Below are 20,468 nucleotides of genomic sequence, written 5' to 3'. Positions count from 1 at the left end.
CTATTTTACATGTGGGTTGCTGCCACAGCATGGCTGATGAGTGCTGTAGGTACACGCCCAGGGTCTGAACCTGCAAACTCAGGCCCCCAAAGCAGAGTGCACCGAACTTAACCCACTAGGCCACCGGACTGGCCTCCACCTAAAAGCTTTTTATCTTACTTACATCTGTTTAGTTTACTTGTTCCCAATAGTTATGTTTAAATTACCTACAAAAACTGCATGAGACATTATACAAAGTCAGCCGTCAGAGTTTTTGCTGCCAACTTTTGTAACAGAGATAAAATGAATTTTTTGAGTTTTAGTAAATGTAGGTGTAACAAAAGATTTATTTTTAATGCTGATAACTCTAAAGACAACAAACTTAAATTAGCTTTAATATTGAATATTCTCCTAGATCATGTGATCCTAAAATTCATTTGGATTAGTTTCTATTTTTAAAAGTATACTCAATTTATATAGTGCTTATTTGTTTTTAAGGCAGTTAAATAGAGCTCTCATAAACTAATGTTGATAATACCATTCGGAGGTAGAAAAATATCACATATTTATAACAAACATTTTTAGACACACACTTGAACACACAGACAGATGCAAATGGAGATCCTTTTTAAAATTTTCTGTACAGTTTTTTGGGCAAGAGTTCTTCCCTAGCAGTCTGCATCTTCAAAAGCATCTTTTCCTCTTTTTTTCCATTCAGTCTTAGGAATCAGTGATGGTCTACATAACAGTTCCTGGAGAGGTTACAAGCTTTTTGAGATTAACAGGTGAAGTTAGTTGCTTATCAAGGACTGATATACCCATTCAATTACTTTATCCCTAATTTGTTTCTTTCCCTCTGAGTACATAGTTTTATTTTAGCTTAGTGGAAAAGCTTAAAATAAATTCCTACTAGGCTTCGAATATCAGCTTCCAATTTGGCTAAATTTCTGATCATAACTTACTAAATCCTTTCAAATATCCTGTCAGGTTTCAACTGGGATGAATATTTTAATGATTTCTGGCAGTGTTAAACAACTCATTAATTTTTATTTATTTATTTTTTATTGCAGTCATAATGGTTTATAACATTGTGAAATTTCAGTTGTACATTATTATTTGTCAGTCACCATATATATGTGCTCCTTTACCCCTTTGCTCACCTCCCAACCCCTTTCACTTCTGGTAACCATTTATCTGTTCTCTTTGTCCATGTGTTTATCTTCCACATATAAGTGAAATCACATAGTGTTTGTGTTTCTCTGTCTGGCTTATTTTGCTTAACATAACACCCTCAAGGTCCATCCATGTTGTTGCAAATAGGACGATTTTGTCCTTTTATTATGGCTGAGTAGTATTCCACTGTATATCTCTATATATCACATCTTCTTTATCCATTCATCAGTTGATGGACACTTGGGTTGCTCCCTATGTCTTGGCTATAGTGAATAATGCTGCAATGAACATAGGGGTGCATAAGTTTCTTTGACTTGTTGGCTTCAAGTTCTTTGGATAAATACTCAGTAGTGGGATAGCTGGATTGTATGGTATTTCTATTTTTAATTTTTTAAGAAATCTCCATACTGTTTTCCTTAAGCACCTATGCACCAGTTTGCATTCCCACGAGCTGTGTATCGGGGTTCCCTTTTCTCCACATCCTGTCCAACATTTGTTGCTTTTTGTCTTGGTAATTATAGCCATTCTGACCTGTGTAAGGTGATATCTCACTGTAGTTTTGATCTGCATTTCCCTGTTGAATAGTGATGTTGAACATCGTTTCATGTGCCTGTTGGCCATCTGTATATCTTCTTTGGAGAAATGTCTGTTCATATTCTCTGCCCATTTTTTGATTGGGTTGTTTTTTGTTGTTGAATTGTGTGAGTTCTTTATATATTTTGGAGATCAACCCCTTGTCAGATAAATAATTTGCAAATATTTTCTCCTAGTTGGTGGATTCTCTTTTGGTTTTGTATATGGTTTCCTTTGCTTTTCAGAAGCTTTTTAGTCTGATGTAGTCTCGTTTGTTAACTTTTTATTTTGTTTCCTTTACCTGAGTAGACATGGTATTTGAAAAGATCCTTCTAAGACTGATGTCAAAGAGTATACTGCCTATATTTTCTTCTAGGAATTTTATGGTTTCATATCTTACCTTCAAGTCTTTAATCCATTTTGTCTTAATTTTTGTGTATGACCTAAGATAATGGTCTCCTTTCATTCTTTTTCATGTGGCTGTCCAGTATTCCCAACACCATTTATCAAAGAGACTTTCCTTTCTCTGTTGTATGTTCTTAGCTCTTCTGTCAAAGATTAACTGTCCGTAGATGTGTAGTTTTATTTCTGGGCTTTCACTTCTGTTCCACTGATCTGTGTGTCTGTTCTTGTACCAGTACCATGCAGTTTTTTTTTTTTTTTTTTAAAGATTGGCACTGAGCTAACATCTGTTGCCAATCTTCCTTTTTGTTCTTTTTCTTCTTGCCAAATCCCCACAGTACATAGTTGTAGATTCTAGTTGTAGGTCCTTCTGGTTGTGCTATGTGGACGCCGCCTCAGCATGACCTGATGAATGCTGCTGTGTCTGTGTCCAGGATCCAAACTGTTGAAACCCTGGGCCTCCGAAGTGGAGTGTGCAAGCTTAAGCACTTGGCCATGGGTCCTGCCCCCTTGCTGTTTTGATTACCATAGTGTTGTAGTATATTTTTGAAGTCAGGGATTGTGATGCCTCTAGCTTTGTTCTTTTTTCTCAGGATTGTTCTAGCTATTCAGGGTTTTTTGTTGCCCCATATGAATTTTAGGATTCTTTGTTCTATTTCCATGAAGAAGGTCATTGGAATTCTGATTGGGATTGCATTGACTCTGTAGATTGCTTTAGGTAGTATGGACATTTTAACTTTATTTATTCTTCCAATCCATGCACATGGAATATTTTTCCATTTCCTTATGTCATCATCACTTTCTTTCAATAATATCTTACAGTCTTCATTATATAGGTCTTTCACCTCTTGGTCAAATTTATTCCTAGGTATTTTATTCATTTTGTTGTGATTGTAAATGGGATTGTATTCTTGAGTTCTCTTTCTGTTGGTCCTTATTAGAGTATAGAAATGCAGCTGAGTCTTGTAAGTTGGTTTTGTATGCTGCAACTTTGCTGTAGTTATTATTTCTAATAGTTTTCTGATGGATTCTTTAGGGTTTTCTATATATAAAATTATGTTGTCTGCAAACAACGGGAGTTTCACTTCTTCATTGCCAACTTGGATTCCTTTTGTTTGTTTTTCTTGCTTATTACTCTGGCCAAGACCTCTAGTACTGTGTTTAACAAGAGTGGTGATAGTGAGCACCCTTGTCTTGTTCCTGTTTTCAGAGGGATGGCTTTCAGTTTTCTCTCTTGAGCGTGATGTTGGCTGTGGATTTGTCATATATGGCCTTTATTATGTTGAGGTGCTTTCCTTCTATATCCATTTTATTGAGAGTTTTTATCATAAATGTATGTTGGATCTTGTCAAATGCTTTCTCTGCATCTATTTAAATGATCATGTCATTTTTATTCCTCATTTTATTCATGTGGTGTATCACATTGATTGATTTGCAGATGTTAAACCGTCCCTGCATCCCTGGTATAAATCCCTCTTGATCATGGTGTATGGTCCTTTTAATGTGTTGCTATATTCAGTTTGTCAATATTTTTTTGAGCATTTTTGCATCTGTGTTTGTCAGTGAAATATCAATTTTCCTTTTTAGTCTTCAGTTTTTGGAGATTGTATGAGTCTAAGAATTTATCCATTTCTTCTAGATTGTCCAGTTTGTTGCCATATAGTTTTTCATAATATTCTCTTATAATTGTTTGTATTTCTGTGGTATCCATTGTAATTTCTCCTCTTTCATTTCTAATTTTATTTATTTGTGTCTTCTGTCTTCTTTTCTTAGTGAGTCTGGCTAAAGGTTTGTCAATTTTGTTTATCTTCCTAAAGAACCAGGTCTTACTGTGTTTTGATTTCAATTTCATTTATTTCTGCTCTAATTTTTATTTCCCTCCTTCTGCTGACTTTGGGCTTTGTTTGTTCTTCTGTTTTTAGTTCTGTTCTAGTTTAAGATTGCTTATTTGAGATTTTTCTTGTTTTTTAAGATGGGCCTGTATTGCTATGAATTTCCCTCTTAGCACCACTTTTGCTTCATCCCATATGAGTTGGTATGGTGTATTTTCATTTTCATTTGTCTCCTGGTATTTTTTGATCTCTCCTTTAATTTCTTCAGTGATCCATTGGTTTAAACAACTCCATTAGTTTTTAATTTTAGTTTCCCCTTGACTGTTTAAGAGAATAATGTAGCAATTTACCACAAAATCTCTCAGAACCTTGTTATCTCTGGGAGGGGTCCATACAGGGCCCTCCTTCTGAAGGTAGATATGGAAGTGTTTGTAAAACCATTAACTTAACAAACTTTTGTATAGTCTTTTCTTTTAGGTACCTCTTACATTTTAATTTTTTCTTAGCTTTTTGCAGCAACACTTTCAATAAGTTTAATAAGCCTTTTCAATAAGGCTATTTTGGAATTTTGAATCCTTTTGCTTTTAAGTGCACTTTTAAATGATTTTTATCTAATTGGAACATTCCTTCTAATGGTCAATGTAGTTTCCCTGAGGGCTGGCAGCAGTTTGGTAGGACCCTAGCAGCAAATGGGGTTCAACCCTTATTTCTGCCTAGCAATGTCTGATTGCAAATAGGTTTCAATCCACATTTCTGTTTGACTGTATTTTGGGTCCTTGAAACTGATGGTTACCAAGCCAAGCTTACAGGACATGAAACAAGCTTATTTAGCATTCTGAAGTTCTTTGTAAATATTTACACCTTCCAGGATCATAATTTTTAAGCACGTGTGCCAGAAGGTAGCACACTTGATTCTTTAGAAATTAAATATTACATTCGCTTTGTCTGGCTTGCGGTTCTCAAGTCTAGTGCACAGTAAGGTAGATTTTGTAAGCTCAAAGGAGCCCCAAAGTGGCCATTGTAATTTTAAATCATATTTTGTATTATTGGTCCATGGGGATAAACGTTTACAAGAGAAAGGACTGTAGTTCTTAAATGTAAACCCAGCTGGAGTTCCCAAGGAAGGAACTTCTCGGGGACTTTTAGTAGATGAGATTCATATCTTAAGTAACAACCAGACTAAGAGTCAAAGAGACAAAGAGACACTGGTTGCAAGCCTCAGGTTGTTACTTGTCCTTCTGACCCACTGGCTACAACTATTTGGAGAAACAACACAAAAGACAGAATTTGAGTACTCACTAGATAGGGAATAAACCCTCATGTATGGCAACAGCCATGAGCTGCTGTGGGCTGATTCAAACGGAGAGAGCCTTCCAGAGGCAATAGCTGTGACCTGCCTAAGGTGCCCAGACAGGGGAGCTTTTCCAGATGGCAATAGCTATGAGTTGACTTGGAAACAATTTTCACTTGGTTGATTTGCTCCAGATTGGGCTGTTGCCCCAAAAATCTCAGAGAAAGGCAATGACCCCAACCAAAAGGGAAGGAGGTCAGAACCTGAGAGGACTAACGGTTGGAGGATCTGGTGGGCCGTGGAAAAGGTGAGCACATAAGGGGGCTCATTAGCGGTACTGAACCCATTTCCAGGGGAGGCCAGTCCTCAAAAGTGAGAGTGCTTCAGATCCCACTTCTGACACCTGATATGTTAACCTACAAAACCAGAAACCAATTTGAGAGGGAAAATGTTTGAGATCAGAGAATTATAATTCAGGGAGCACAGATTCAGGTAGAAATCCAAATAGTGTCCTGTTAAGGAGCAGAAGGGTCTTTTAAAGGCAAAGAAGGAAGGTTGTATTACAAAGAATTTTAATTGGAGTTGGAGGCAGAGAGCTGATCTTGGCTATGAAATTTTACCCTTAAAATTTTGCACTCAATTTCAGGGAGCTTACGGGACTCCAGGAAATCCTATACCAAAGTGATTGTTTATTGGAATATGTTATTTGGCATATGTTTTTCTGTAAGGTGGCCATATCCAATCACCTCAACTGTTGTCTTTATATATTTAAGTTGTATTCATTATCAGCCCATTTTCAATAATACTAGCCTGTTATGGGTTGGTTGTATGACTCAATCAGTGAAAATGCTAAAAAACCAAGAGTTATAATGGAAGATAATATCAGTGTTGTTGGAAAGAATTCTTAGTAAAAGCATTAAGATATGTTCCCAGGGTAGTGTTTCCACAATACCCTTTGAAGTACTTATTGAGTGTTACTTATACTATTATAAAACAAAATGGGAAATTAGAATTGTCATAATGGGGGCCGGCCCTGTGGCTGAGTGGTTAAGTTTGTGCACTCTGCTTCGGTGGCCCAGGGTTTCACTGGTTCAGATCCTGAGTATGGACATGACACCTCTCATTAGGCCATGCTGAGGCAGCATCCCATGTGCCACAACTAGAAGGACCCACACTGCAAATACACAACTATGTACTGGAGTATTTGGGGAGAAAAAGCAGCGGGGGGGAAAAAAAAAGGATTGGCAACAGTTGTTAGCTCAGGTGTCAATCTTTAGGGGGAAAAAAAAAGAATTGTCATAATGTATTGAGGAATACCTGAATATTTCCTAAATTGTGGTGATGGCACAAACAAAGGAAATTACGGTAACAGAGGAAAAATGTTTGACTCAAACCATCCACCTGACGTGAGTGATATCTGTTCAAAAGATACACAAAATATAAATTTTTAGTATTGCAAATTTATTTTAGAACTAATTCTTATCTTTTATGTACAGTATTATGTTTTAATAGAAATTTTGTATTGAAATGAGCAAAAATGTGCTAGTGTAGTACTTGCTTTCTGGTCAGATTAAGATAACATTATGAGAAACAGTAGTGCGATTTTAGAATTAACTCAGTATTTTGGTCGAGTGAAGTAAAAGTAAACACTTTATGGTGTCATGTTTCATATTTGGGATTATTTTATCTTCTAAGTGTGTATGATTTTTAGAGGAAACTCTTGCCCATATGATTTCTTTTAAAAAAATAAAATTTTAGTCCTCGGGGCTGGCCCCGTGGCCGAGTGGTTAAGTTCGCGTGCTCCACTGCAGGCGGCCCAGTGTTTCGTTGGTTCGAATCCTGGGCGCGAACATGGCACTGCTCATCAAACCACGCTGAGGCAGCGTCCCACATGCCACAACTAGAAGGACCCACAACGAAGAATATACAACTATGTACCGGGGGGCTTTGGGGAAAAAAAGGAAAAAATAAAATCTTTAAAAAAAAAAAAATTTTAGTCCTTATGAATCAGATGTCCTGCTGGATTGTATTGTATATAATCCAGTCTATCTAAAATTTTATTAGCTAAAATGAAGAATGGTTAAAAATATTTTTTTTAAGAAGGCAGTATGGCCTGAATTGAATTCAGAGGCGCTTCTATGTGTTCATTTATTAGTTACTTAAATGTCTGTTACCTAGGTATCAAAGTGTCTTATGTCTTCCAGTATATACAGGAATGGTTCTTAAGCTTTAGGACGCAAATCATCTGAGAGTACTTATTAAAACATATTATTCAGAGCTTCAACCACAGAGATTCCGATTCATTAAGTCTAAAGTGGGGCCCAGAAATTGGCATTTCAAGCAAGCACCCTAGAGGATTCTGATTTAGATGGGGTTCATTTTGAGAAACACTCTCCTAGACAAGATACAGTAGAGTCAGAAGTTTAAAAATTGTTCATTTTCAATTTCATGTTTACTTATCAGTTTGTATGTATCAGACACTTTTTTGGGGAAGCTTTATCAAAGCTTACATTAGTATTACAGGCTATTATTGTGTTGTGTGGATTAAAGACAGTTTTATAAAGTTAGGTAGCTACAGGTTGCTAGCAAGTGGTAGAAGCGGTAGTTGGAAAAAATTCAGTAGCAAAAGAAAGGCTGCAGTTTTTTAAGAATTGGGAAGAAAACTGTTAAAGTGTAGACTATAAATTTGATGTTTTACATTTCATCCTGTCCTAAGGCATTAACAATATTACAGTGAAATGTATATCTGTCTTCTCTATCCAATCAATATACAGTGTATCCAGTATCCATTATGTGACATATGTGATTATGAGTAATATGAATGGCTGATATATGTATGTGTATACACATATACATATATGATCATCATGTACATGTATGATATATATGATATATATACCAAACCCATATATTTTTCATTCCTACAGTCTACATGTAATATGGCCAGAACTCTCATTTGTTAGCATTAACAGTTACAAAATTTTATGTTAAATTAAAATTTGTTCATTTTGCATCTGTTATTAGTATTGCATATCTATAGCTGTCTGATTGCAAAGTGATTTCCCATAACCTTACTCTCTTTTCTTGCTCCTTTTTCTCTTCAATCTGAAAAATTTTTGGATGTGCTTTGGTAGGCTGCCTTGCTTAATGCCTCTCAGAAATATATGACATATCGCTTTCATGGAAGCAGAGTGAGGAAAGTGACCTCATTTCCAAACAGGCTCAGCTCTCCTCCTTTATCTTACTTGATGCTTCAGGGTTTGATAGTGGTAGAGAGTTGATATTGGTGGCAGTGACAGGAATGACAGCAGTTTTTACCACTTGCTGGTGGAAGTACAAAGCTGTCATGCTTGAAAGCCATGGATACAGTTTATTGAGGTCTATAAACAATGTGTGAATGGAGGGGAGAGATACTTAGGGTTATTTCACATGCTATTTTATCATGAGCAAGAAGAGGTTTGCTGATCTCTTCTTCTCCTGCAAAAATGAATATTCTTTAAAAGAGTAATAGCTTTCGTATTAGTAATAAGCCGAATTTCTCATTTATTTTTACATCTCTATACCATTCTGTTCCAAACTTTGGTGAATTGTAATATTCTAATATTTATTCTATTTCTTATGATGCAATATATGTTATTATATTATTAATCTGTCCAGTCTACCAAACTTGGGTTCCTTTTCAGAAAAATTCCTTTCATTGTTTTGAATGCTTTTTTAGAAAAAGTCTTTAGTTTCCTTCTGTGAACTCTAACCCACAATTCTGTGTTCTCTTTGTATTCCTCTAAGAGCTGAGCATCTCTGATTATTTTAGATCTTTTTCCTGCCCTCCCTACGTTTAATTACCTCCTTATTTTTCTCTTTTATAATATGATCTGAAATCTTTTTTCCCTAACATTTATTATTAGTCATCTCATGTTTCACTTCTTCGAGTTCACTGCTGTCCCATGGGAGGCTTATATTCAGGAGTACATACAAATGTCCATCTGAACTGTGAAGAAAATAGGTGCCTAAAGTTTCCTTTAGTTTTTTTATTTCTCGTATTATTTAGTGGAAAAGAAGGAAAGAAATACATTATCTTGTGGTTTTCCCCTTGCTTCTTCCCTCCATTTAGAAAAGTAACTTTTTCAAAATTTGCCAAGTTACCTTTCTTACCTTTTTCAGTGATCTTGAAATGTAGCCTGAAGCTATTTACTTATAATAGAAAAAGGTTTAAGTATTTGTTATTTTATCGATATTATTTTTTAGAAATACTTCTGTATGTTTTTTAATTTTTAAAAACTATTTTTATGCAGCCATTAAAGAATGAAGGAGATATGTATATAATGATTTGGATGGATATTCATAATGACTTATTAGGAAAAAAAAAGCAAAGGATGATATTTATATTTTTTACTTTATATACCTTGGCATTTTTCCATTAAGTGTTTATAATTTTTTGTAAGTAAAAAATTTACTGAAGAAGAAAATATATGTTCAGTGGACAACTGAATAAACCTGTATGCAAAATATAAAGTAGATAATTTAAAACATCAATTTGAAAGTTTCATTTTGAATTATTTTTAATAACTAGAACATTCTTGAATCATGTTATGTATTTTACTTAATTGAATTTTCTGCTTTGCCAGGAATTCTTTTTGTTTTTGCAATTGGTATCCACGTGCTTTATACAAAGCATAATTAAAAAGTTCTTCCATCCTTGAGGGTAATCCTCATTTTTAGTTCTTCAGTCTCTTACCCCGGTTGTCTTTCTGGTCAGTGGACTCACCCTATTGATTCTGCCTTCACATTGCCTGTTATGTCTCTATGCTCCTTTGCAGACCTACTGCCAACATTTTTTGCCAAGCCTTTTATTACCTATCAAAGTGATGGCAACAGCTTCCCATATTCTGTGTCTTACCCAATCAACAGTTTGGTTTCTCAGCTTCCCGTTTTCTGTGCCTTACCCAGTCAACTCTTTCTACATATTGCTGTTTTATTATTATTATTTTTTTTGTAGCTCGTTTCTCCTTGTATTATCCCTGCTCAGATTTCTCTGCTGGCATTTATGGCCTTCTGTCTTTTGGCCCCAGTTTTTTACTTACCGGATCAGCTTCTCACTACTGTATTCCTTTTCTTCTAAAGACTACAATTTACTTTCCAGAATATGCTTCAGTAGCTTTCCTCAGCAATGCTTTTGTTTATATTGTTCTTAAATACAACATAATTCCTTTCTTCTTAAGTCTATTAAGAACTTTTTACTTTTTTTATAGCGTTTACCACATTCTGCCTTTTTCTTAATAGATATTGCCATACTTTTTAATACCTTGATTCCAGATTTCAAGCTCTGAGGGTAATGACTGTTCCCCATGAGTATCTGCCATAATGCTTTCTACATTGTAAGAATTCAAATGTTAATTGAATGCCAAAGCTTAATTAATGTAAAGTCAAAAGTTTCTTTAAATTTGGAAAGTAGTCTTGAAAGTACTATGTTGAATGAAGCCCTACTAAGCACCCGTTTCCTTATACTTTTAGGTTTTCACCTTTAAGTCTAATCTCAGTTAAATGAGGAGTTGGATTTTTAATGTCCAGAGAACTGAGATTCTGCTATAATTTTATTTGGGGGATAAAAAATAGACACATACTTGAAAATTGACTTGCTATAAGTGAGAAGTACAGAATTATGAGTGAATTTTTTTGAAAGGGTAATTGTAAATAATGTAATTTTCATGGTAGGTTGAACATGTCATCTGTTGCGTACTAGTTGGTAGAATCATAACTTCCTTAAATTAGCAAACAAAACAAAAGGTAAAATAACAGTTCCGTAACTTGCTGAGTTCATCTTTGGTTAGTTTTTAAAATAATAGTTTTTATTTCTATAGTTTTGAAGATTTAACCCAGTTAACTCTGTAGAAATTGATAGCTACATCTGTGATTTGTGGCATATGGGTAGAAAAATAAAATTTTAAGAAGGATTTCATATTGAGTTTACTGTCTCTAGTACCTTTGCATATAAAATTTTCATTCTAATGTGAAAAATTGGCATTAATCCTTTTTTTGTAAAATTATTTGAAATAAAGTGAAAAATTTACATGTTATGGTGGGGGTCATCATGAGGAAAAAAAATATTTTACCTTTTCGTAGAACAAGCACTTAATAAAGAAGACTTGTCTGAGCTTCTCATTCTCTCGTTTAAGCTGAAGTCAGTAATTGCAAACATTTGTGACTTGTTTTTAAAAGCTGAACTTTTAACATAAATATTATTCTGGTTTACATATTATATACTGTTTAACTTGTTAAAAAGCTGTTAGAAGTTCTCTAGGAATTTTCTTTGTTGCAAATCAGTGGGTGCATTTTTGTATGAAAGATCATTACAGGTAGGCAAAAATGTTTGTTAATTGTCTGTTCCAGTGTCAACTGTAGAAATAATAACAGTTTAGAGGGCAACATTATAATACTTGCCTTTTATTTCTTATTTTGCTAGATTTCTTATTACAGAGAAGAAGAGGACATGAAAACAGTTTAGGCAAATATATTAGAAAACTTTTTTAACTGAGTTCTTTGGCATGCTTTATAAACTTGAAGATTAAAAATATTTAAAACACAAAAGGTTTTCTCTTAATATGAAAACTCTAAAAATAGTCTAATTTTTATTAGGTTATAAAACTAAATATTAAAATTTTAATTCATGCTCAGGAGTTCAAGTAAAAATTAGTTTTTAAAAAAAATTTAATGAATATGTTAGGAGATATTTTGTGCCAAATATATTTATTGAATGAAAAATTTTTTATTATCTTTATGAAGTCTTAATTTCTCTTCAGGATTTCGAAGAATGTCTTACTTGCTTATGGCACATTTTGTCAGATTGAAGCATTCCTTTAATTCCATAAAAGAGTGGAAAGTAAGGCAGAAGGAAACTGTGCCTTTGCCAAGATTTGATCTTATGTTAATATTGTTATCAGAAATAAACCAGTATTAAATTTGCCATGTAACCTCAGTGAATTCAAGCTATTGCGTGGTGCTCCTTTCCCCAAGGATTAGTGTATTCGATAAACTAGATTGGATGAATCTCATTTATTTATGTAAAAGTGTTATATTTATAAAAATTTTTTTTACTTAAAAAGGAGTTGCTACTTGATTTAGTGAATACAGTCTTAAAAAAAAGAAAAAAATTGTCCAGCTAACCAATTATAAGGTAGTATTTGCCTACTTTAAATAACTTATTGCTATTTTTCTGAATCAGTGATAATTAGCACTCATTGATAGATTACTAGATTGTAACAATAGGAAAATATTTGGTATGAGATTCTCAAACGTGATATCTATAGTTAGGATTAGTAATTTCATAGTTTTTCAACATGAATTGAGGATTGGACACAAAATGCTTAAAGTTAAATTAAGTGGTGTAAAGTAATTGATAAGATTTATTGCCATTTTAATGATTTTCAGAGTGGAAGTAGAACTATGTTTTGAAACATTTGGAAGCTATTATGATAGTGTAGGAGCATTGTGCAAACTGTATTTCCCTAAAGTTGCTGTGCATTTTAGATACGTGTTTGGCTAGAAATAGTTGGCTTTGTTAAGCTTTTCTACAGTGATGTAAAGTCTTTATTTTCTTCCTTGTATTCAGATTTTAATAGTTAACTTCTGTTATACAAAAAGTCCAGCTGAAATAAAGTTAGCAAGTCAGTTTATTTTAATGCACTGGTTTGTACCAGTTTACAGTGTTAACCCAGAGCATTTGGTTTAGACTCAAGCAAAGTGAGGAGGGAAGAAAGAGGCTGGTGCTTTAGTTCTCTTCCCTCCTTTTATTGTCAGTTCATTTGTATATTATAGGCAAAGTGCCCTTGATCTTAGAAAATCAATCTCTTTTTCATAATAAACTAGAATTTCAAAGTTGCCTTATCTTGGTGTGCATATACAGAGTTGTTTGTTCTTCTGGTTCCTGAATTTTAAAATCCTGATAAATCCTACAATTTTCTACATTCAAAAAGGATAAAGATTCATACATAGTTCATTATTTCTGATGCATCAAATATTATAGCAATTAGACTATGCTAGAAAACGTAATATAGTGGTACAGAAAATCCTAGACTGTTTTGATTGTTTGGAGCCCATAATTTTGGTTCCTGTCAAAATGCTATTCCAGTTGTCGTCATATAAATATATCCATAGTTTGTGGCTTAGAAACAATACACTTTACAAAAAAATCAAAAGCAAGGATAACTGTGTCAGTTACATTTTAAAGTTATACACTGTTTTAAGGCTATGTATTTATTCTTTAGAAAATATGACTTACATGAATATCTTCTGATGGACATAATATTGACAAAATATACATATGATATTAACTTTAACAAACTGCCATGCAACAAATACATTAAGTAATGAAGAAATTGAATATATATGACCTAATCTAATCTTGACATTTACATTGAAGATTTACAACATAACCAATACTTAAAATGTTTTTTCTCATATTTGGCAGTAATTTTATTTTTTACAATTTAAATTTAAAACTTTTGAAGGTGGGTTTGGGTGAAACTTAGACCTTTTCCTAGTCTGTGACAACCTGAGGTACTAAACATTTTTCTCTTATTTCACTATCTTCAAAGGTAATTTTTCTGTTTCTTTTAGGATCTATCCAAGAGTTGTGTATTACAGCATTATTAGGCATTGGATCAGCTTCCACTATGGAAACAACTCGTTTTTTCATTTTACTTTTCAAGACCTTTTGAAATTTTTGTCTAGTGAATGCATATAATAGAGGGTGAAATATAGTTGTCCCATAACCCATGACTAGAAAACACAACCTTAATTTTACTAAGAGGTCACTTGGGCCTAAACATAAAATGGTGGTATTTAAAACAGAAATTGGTGTCCAGCAGAGAAGAAATGTAGAAATAATCAATAAAGACATTCTGAAGACTCTTTTTTGCCTTTCTCGTCGTTCACGGTGTCGTTTCACAGCTCGCCGGAGGGCAATTATTACAGAGACTGAAGTTCTTACGCCAAAGACTACGTTTCTCCCACCACTGCTTTGTGACATGTCTGTAGTCTCATGTTGCGTGGTTAGAGAAATTGTCTTTTTCTTTCTTGCTTTCTTCTTCTGCCCTGTTGAAAATCTTGTGCCTATTCGAATATTAAGAGCCTGAAGTATTTTGGAGTATGTGATTAACATTACTATGACAGTGAAAAAGAATATTGGGATCTGTACTAGCAGATGATAATACATTCCCAGTTCAGTGTAGTATTCATTTGTACTGACACACAAAAGTGTCTTGTTCTCCCATGTATTACCACTTTGAAGACTGAAGAAATTTACCTCAATAAAGGGAATGAGGAAAGAGAAAAATGAAAAAATCCAAATGGATATCATTAACATTACAGCTCTGCCCATTGTCAGAATTCGGTTTGCAGGTTTTACAGAGATGTCATATCTGTCCAAAGTGATAGCAAAGACGTTGATTGCTGTTGAGACACTTGCAAAAGATACACAGGCCTCATGGAAACAGCAGATGAGAGCAGTGTTACTCTCCAGTGAAAGCAGAAGGATAACTATAGTTAGAGGAATGCATCCCACACAAATTATTACATCAAGGACGTGAAGATTCATTGTAATAATGTTACTGACGGAGTTGATTAAGTTGGATTTCATGCAGTAAAGTACCAATACGGTGAGGTTGCTGCCAAGTCCCAACACAATTTCTAACATGAGAAATCCGGTGAGAGACACTTGAAAGCTTAATGGATATGATAGTGGTTGGTACATATTGGTGTTGATGTCATCAATGTCATCTCGCACTGTAATGTTAGATTCAGACTGCATGTTGATTTCCAGAATGGGAGAAAAACACATTCTTTTGGAGCAGTTGGTTTTTTCCCTAGAAAGTGAAATAGAATAAACTATTTGATATTTGGCAATTTAAATGACGTATAAAACATGTGTTCTTTGCAAAAATCTTTTAGTTGTGTACTTAGTTAATTTTTAAGTTTGTGAACTATTAATGGAAAATGTAGAATTAGAAAACATCAAGCTTGCATTGTTTTGATGTCAGAGGAAATTAGGTTCTCCCATTGAAGACATAACTATACAGGGATTACTCCTATATAGTTCAGAATTATTTAATATACTAAAAAGGCTTTCTTCATCTGGCTTTTTCAAGCTTATTTTTTGAGATACAGTATATTTTTTGTATAGTAAAACTACCATGCAAAACTAATTTTAGGCCAATGTTTTAAGATTTCATTTTAAATTGTTGTGAGTAGGTGGGAAATAAATGCTATTTTAATTTGTTCTAGCATAGTTAGTGTAGGTGTAATTATTCCCCTGAGATTTCAAATGAACAGGACAGGGGATCATTTAAAATGATAAATAGCAGAGAGCATTAGTTTGTTTTAAATCATTTTGTCCATGTTCTTGATCAAATTCATATTTAGAAGTCAACAGTGTGCTTGGGGATATTTGGAGTTATTTCCCACAGAAGTAGACAAATGATAAATATTTCATATTTTGCAGTGAAAATGCTCAGTGAACTTTAAAATGAGCAAACTTATGTTATAAAAACTAGAAGAAAAAGGCATTATGTTAAAGTAATGGCTTGGTAAAAGAGCACTGATCACTCCTATGAATGATTTATTTTGTGACCACACCCTCTCATAGCTTATGGAAGGAGAAAATTGAAATTTAGTATCATTAAGAAATAGCCATTTTTGAAGTGATGTGAAATAATATATCAGTTTGTTTTATTTGATTAAACAATTTTTTGTAAAAAATGAAATTTTAGGGAAAAGGAGTATCTGAAGCCCATTTTCTGAGGAATCATAAAGTTACACATTCCTTGTGAAACCTTTTGTATAAATCACCCAGTGTATATAAATCTGAGGAGAATTAAAAAAAAAAACTCTTACTAATTCATGCAAATCTATATTTTAATATAGAGAGGCTTAGAGTAATTTATAAAAATAATGTCTGATTTTCTGGGCTAAAATGTCAGTAATCAGTATATTCAGTTAAAATAAAAAAATCATACAACCAACTATATTTCACATTTCAAGTACAGCATTTTGACTGCAAAGTCATAATCAAACATAAATTATAAAAGCTAGTAATTTTCAGAGTTCATGTTAACCTATCACTTGATGTAATCTTTGACAAGTTTTAGAATACAATTTTATTTATGCATATTATTTTAAGGGTAATAGTTCAGAAACACAAATGATAACATTATTAATGTCTTTTGAACTTGGCATAAAATATTACTACAGGCATATACTCGAGTAAGTGAAGGTCTTATCTAAGATTGAAATCCTATAAAAATGCAAAATTTTAAATGTGCCAGATTTGCTGAACTGACAGATAAAACCTCAGGTCTTTATCACATCGGTTAGGTTTATAATTAAATAAAGCAGAAATGTCAAGTGAGACAGTAATTAAGAAAAATGCCTCTCCTCTAGAGCTGGATCCTTTTCTTTCATAAGTGTTAAGCAGTGTGGGGGGGGGCATGCATCTTCTGACCTACCTGTTTGCTGTGCCTTATGGGCCTTTTGGCTTACTCTAGTTTTTCACAAACTGATACATGATGTCATTGACAAATTTTGACATGAATTTTTACCTGACAACAGTGAAGTAGCTGTGTTTTATTTCATGTCCTGTAGGAATTCTTTCAATTTCTCTCCAATACTTCAACTGCATGAATTGTGAGATTTAGTTGGCTGATGGATTTCTAAAGACCAGTACAAAGTATTTGTGTTTGTTTTGCCTTAAAAAGTCACAACCGAGAGAAACTTCCGCAAATGATAGGAATCGTTTCCCTTTGAGGGAATATATGATGGTGTCTCTTTATTTTCCAGAACATGTGAAAACAAAAAGGCAACATAAGGTTTCTAGCTTCTAAAATGTGTTTAGACATCCTTTTGTTACAAATGTAAGTCTGTTTCTATAGCAGTCCTCATTATTTTGAAATGATTTCTTGATCACATAACTTGCTTTATATTGTAAGTCCGGTTCACGTTCTTTTGATAAAAACCATCTGCTGTTTAATCTGGTTTGTTTTCATTAGAACAGGATACATAATTGGTCATAATACTCAGATGGAAAAATCCTTTAGTAATATCAATTGGTATGAATATCTGATTATTTAGTGCAGAAAATACTTGCTAAAGCTTCATTTAGCTTGCTGATATGTTTGGCATTCCCCTTTTGGCAGTCCTTGTTTCATTGTTTCTTCAAGAATCAGTAGCTCCACGATTCTGGTGTGTTAAAGTATCAACTCCCCCGTTAGAAATGCTCACCATTTTGTATTCAGGCTTTTACAGTTATATTGTTCTTCTTTTTGTGGCTATTTTATATAGCATCTCTTAGGATGATTACTGTTGATGTGTTATATCCCAGTGGTAATGTAGACTGTATTCTCTGGTTTTAACTCCTTAGTGTCTTAAAATCATGTGTTACAAGAATATCCTGCAGTTTGTGGTTCAGACGGCTGGGGAGATGCTTGCTCAGATGCATTCTTCACATTGTCAGTTGTAAATACTGAATTAGCTGCTGTGGGCCCTTGTGAAAAAGAAAAAAATGGTTAAGAATAGGGTTCCTAATAATTTCCAATTAATCGAAAGTTACTTTTGTTTATTTTAACACCATGCACAGCAAGCAAACTGTACTATTAGAACCACAGCTTATGTATAAATTTAAGGGTTTCTTTAAATAAAATATTCTCTTTCCCAACAAAAATTATAAATATTATGTTATTTAATAACAGAGTTAACATTACAAATAGAATCCTGAAAGAAAAGCTGCGTTTTTTTAAACTAATTTCTGCTCTCATTTTAGAAGCTAGCCTGTATTTTCAGAGATTATGAGCAATTAGCATACACTAAACATACTGTCATGCCCTTTTTAAATAAATTTAGCAATATTTCCTGCTGTAAAATATTGTAGCTTGCTTATTAGCACATGGTTTGAATTTCAGCTGATTAAAACAGATTCCATGATAAGATGTGAATTTCCATAGATGTTCATGTACTTGAAATGTAGAGGGTAATGCAAAATGTAACTGCAAATTAAGTAATTTTCAATGAACATGCACGGTAATAAACTTAACCTAAAAGTGAGTAATAAATAATAGCTAAATTATAAACCTGGTTCTTTTAAGAAATATAAGCATTTTTTCAACACTTGAGAAAAACTGTGCTGATGACATTAAGAATATTTAGTATGTCCAAAGTGACTTAGAAGCTGATGTCTTCATAGTGAAGCCACAAAGAATATTCTTTGTATTTAACATCACAGCCTAAAAAATTACATTTAAAGTATATCATGACTTAAAAGAAATAGATCTAAAAAAAACACATGTTTAGCAATAGGTAGAATTAAGCAAATAAACTCTTAAAATTTAGGCTGAAATTTTTCAAAGTAATTTTACCCCACTATACAGGTTCAAAAGCATCTGTATACTATAATAAGGAACACATCTTACCTCCGCTAAAGATTTGATAAATTCTTGATGTAGTTGAAGCGTTTCCAGTTTTGATTGATTCATTTTGTTCACTTGTTAGTAGAGGACCGGGGGAAGAGGGTCATAAACATCTCTTCGGAAAAGACCTTAATGAAAATATGTGTCTGTACTGTGCCATTGTTTCAGCAGTCCTGCTAATGTATGGAACCTGGAGTGCTGCTTAGAGCCTGCTGCAGTCTCTCACTCTTCCTACTGGGCAATCAATAAGAATTTGAAAATACGTAATGAAAGTAATTTAACATACTGAAGGCTTCTTGTCTCCAGAGACAACGTTTAGATTCAGTCTTTCGAAAAAGGAACGGCACTGCTTTTCAGAGGAAAGTCTGTTCTGGGCAGCTTTTGCAGAATGACAGCCTACCTTGTGGCTTCTCTCCACTGCAGAGAGATGCAGTGCATTCACTAATTTTGATTGGTCAGTTGTATTGGGCTTAAACTGTGCTTCATATGTATAGCAGGGATTTTTCCCCTCACTGTTTTATATAAGGGTGCTTTTTAAAAAGGCTATATTTATAAGCGGTTGTATGTTGCTCTTAAATAGAATAGGAGTACATTAGTCTTTTAAAAATGTGTTTTCTATTCTGGTTTGTTGTTCACTTATGCCAAACATTAAAAAATGCAGGGAGGTGGAGGGGGAGCAAGAAAAAATTACATAGTAAAAAGTATATATTCTTTTTAAAGCCTGGATAATTGTACTTGAGAATATTTTAGTTGTATATATGTTTTTGATTGAGAGTCTTTGTTCTACAAATAGAAAGCCACTGCATCTTTACTGTGAACCACATTGAATTTCAACTAGTTTGTTTGTATTCAAGTCATCTTCTCTGTGTATTCCAAATTGTCGTGAACAACTCAAGGTGTTAAACACTGTTAAAAGTGCAGTATTCATTCATTCAAAATATTAATCAGATTGATGTAAGGTGGTTATACCCTAAAATATTTTTTTAAAATTCCATTGCTATTAGCATAGTCTCAGTGTGTAAAGATTTAATCATATGCATTACGAGATTACTACTCAGTCTTCACCTTTGGTAACCTTTGTATTCAGTAGGTATATACTGACCATTTGCCGTAATATTTTATTTAAACTGGCTATTTCTGTTTTTAACTTGGGCATTTTTAATGAAGTGCCTTCCCTAGGTATTATATGTAGCTATGTGCTCATGTTATTGGGTAAATATATTGGTAAAGGAAAAAGGAAGTTAGTTACATGTCTTCATAAGTTATAAAGCTAAATAATGTTTAGATATGCTGTTGAAAGAATGAAAACAATGGTATAAGTATTTAACTTAAAGTATTACTTTAAAATGAAATTTCTGTTAACTTACCTATAAATACTTTTGTATTCTCAATATTGAGAATTTTTTAGACTTCAGTATATAAAGTGGCTGGATTCTATATCTGTTGACAAAATAGAAGACATTGCAAATGCCTGAATTACTAGCATATTGATCATTACATATTTCCATTATTTTAGGAATATTGGTGATCTTCATTTTTTAAAATGTATGCTAAGTTTATAATTTGTAATTGGAACTATTCTTTTATAATTTTTATAATTTTCTGCTGGTAGTGTTAAACTTCATGGGGGGCCAGCTGAGTAGTATATGAGTTTTGAATTGAGTTTTTTCAAGTTGAGAGTAATGTGGTGGAAAATTTTGTTGTGAATTTCTAAAATGTTCTGCACAGCTTTGGGTTGCGAGGCTTTGGTGATGCTAAGAATTATAA

General features: G+C 33.5%; 2 protein-coding genes across 3 annotated transcripts in view; one reads left to right on the top strand and one right to left on the bottom strand.

Moving 5' to 3' along the window:
* Window positions 1-20,468, top strand: part of COG5 (component of oligomeric golgi complex 5) — a 336,800-nt gene that overhangs the window by 75,352 nt on the left and 240,980 nt on the right. The window lies entirely within an intron of this gene.
* Window positions 11,606-19,104, bottom strand: GPR22 (G protein-coupled receptor 22). 2 transcript variants are annotated; one of them, XM_046670011.1, is made up of 3 exons: window positions 18,705-19,104; window positions 16,749-17,782; window positions 11,606-15,110 (listed from the first exon to the last, which is right to left on the bottom strand). In XM_046670011.1, exon 3 carries the CDS (start codon window positions 15,083-15,085, stop codon window positions 13,784-13,786), a length of 1,302 nt encoding a protein of 433 aa, XP_046525967.1. In that variant the 5' UTR covers window positions 15,086-15,110; window positions 16,749-17,782; window positions 18,705-19,104; the 3' UTR covers window positions 11,606-13,783. The 2 variants fall into 2 exon arrangements, with proteins under 2 accessions (XP_046525967.1, XP_046525966.1); XM_046670010.1 differs by having other exon boundaries at window positions 16,842-17,782; window positions 18,705-19,103.

This window comes from Equus quagga, chromosome 8 (genome assembly GCF_021613505.1).
Source record: "Equus quagga isolate Etosha38 chromosome 8, UCLA_HA_Equagga_1.0, whole genome shotgun sequence".
NCBI classification, from domain to species: Eukaryota; Metazoa; Chordata; class Mammalia; order Perissodactyla; family Equidae; genus Equus; species Equus quagga.
This window is presented reverse-complemented; position numbering and strand designations above follow the sequence as displayed.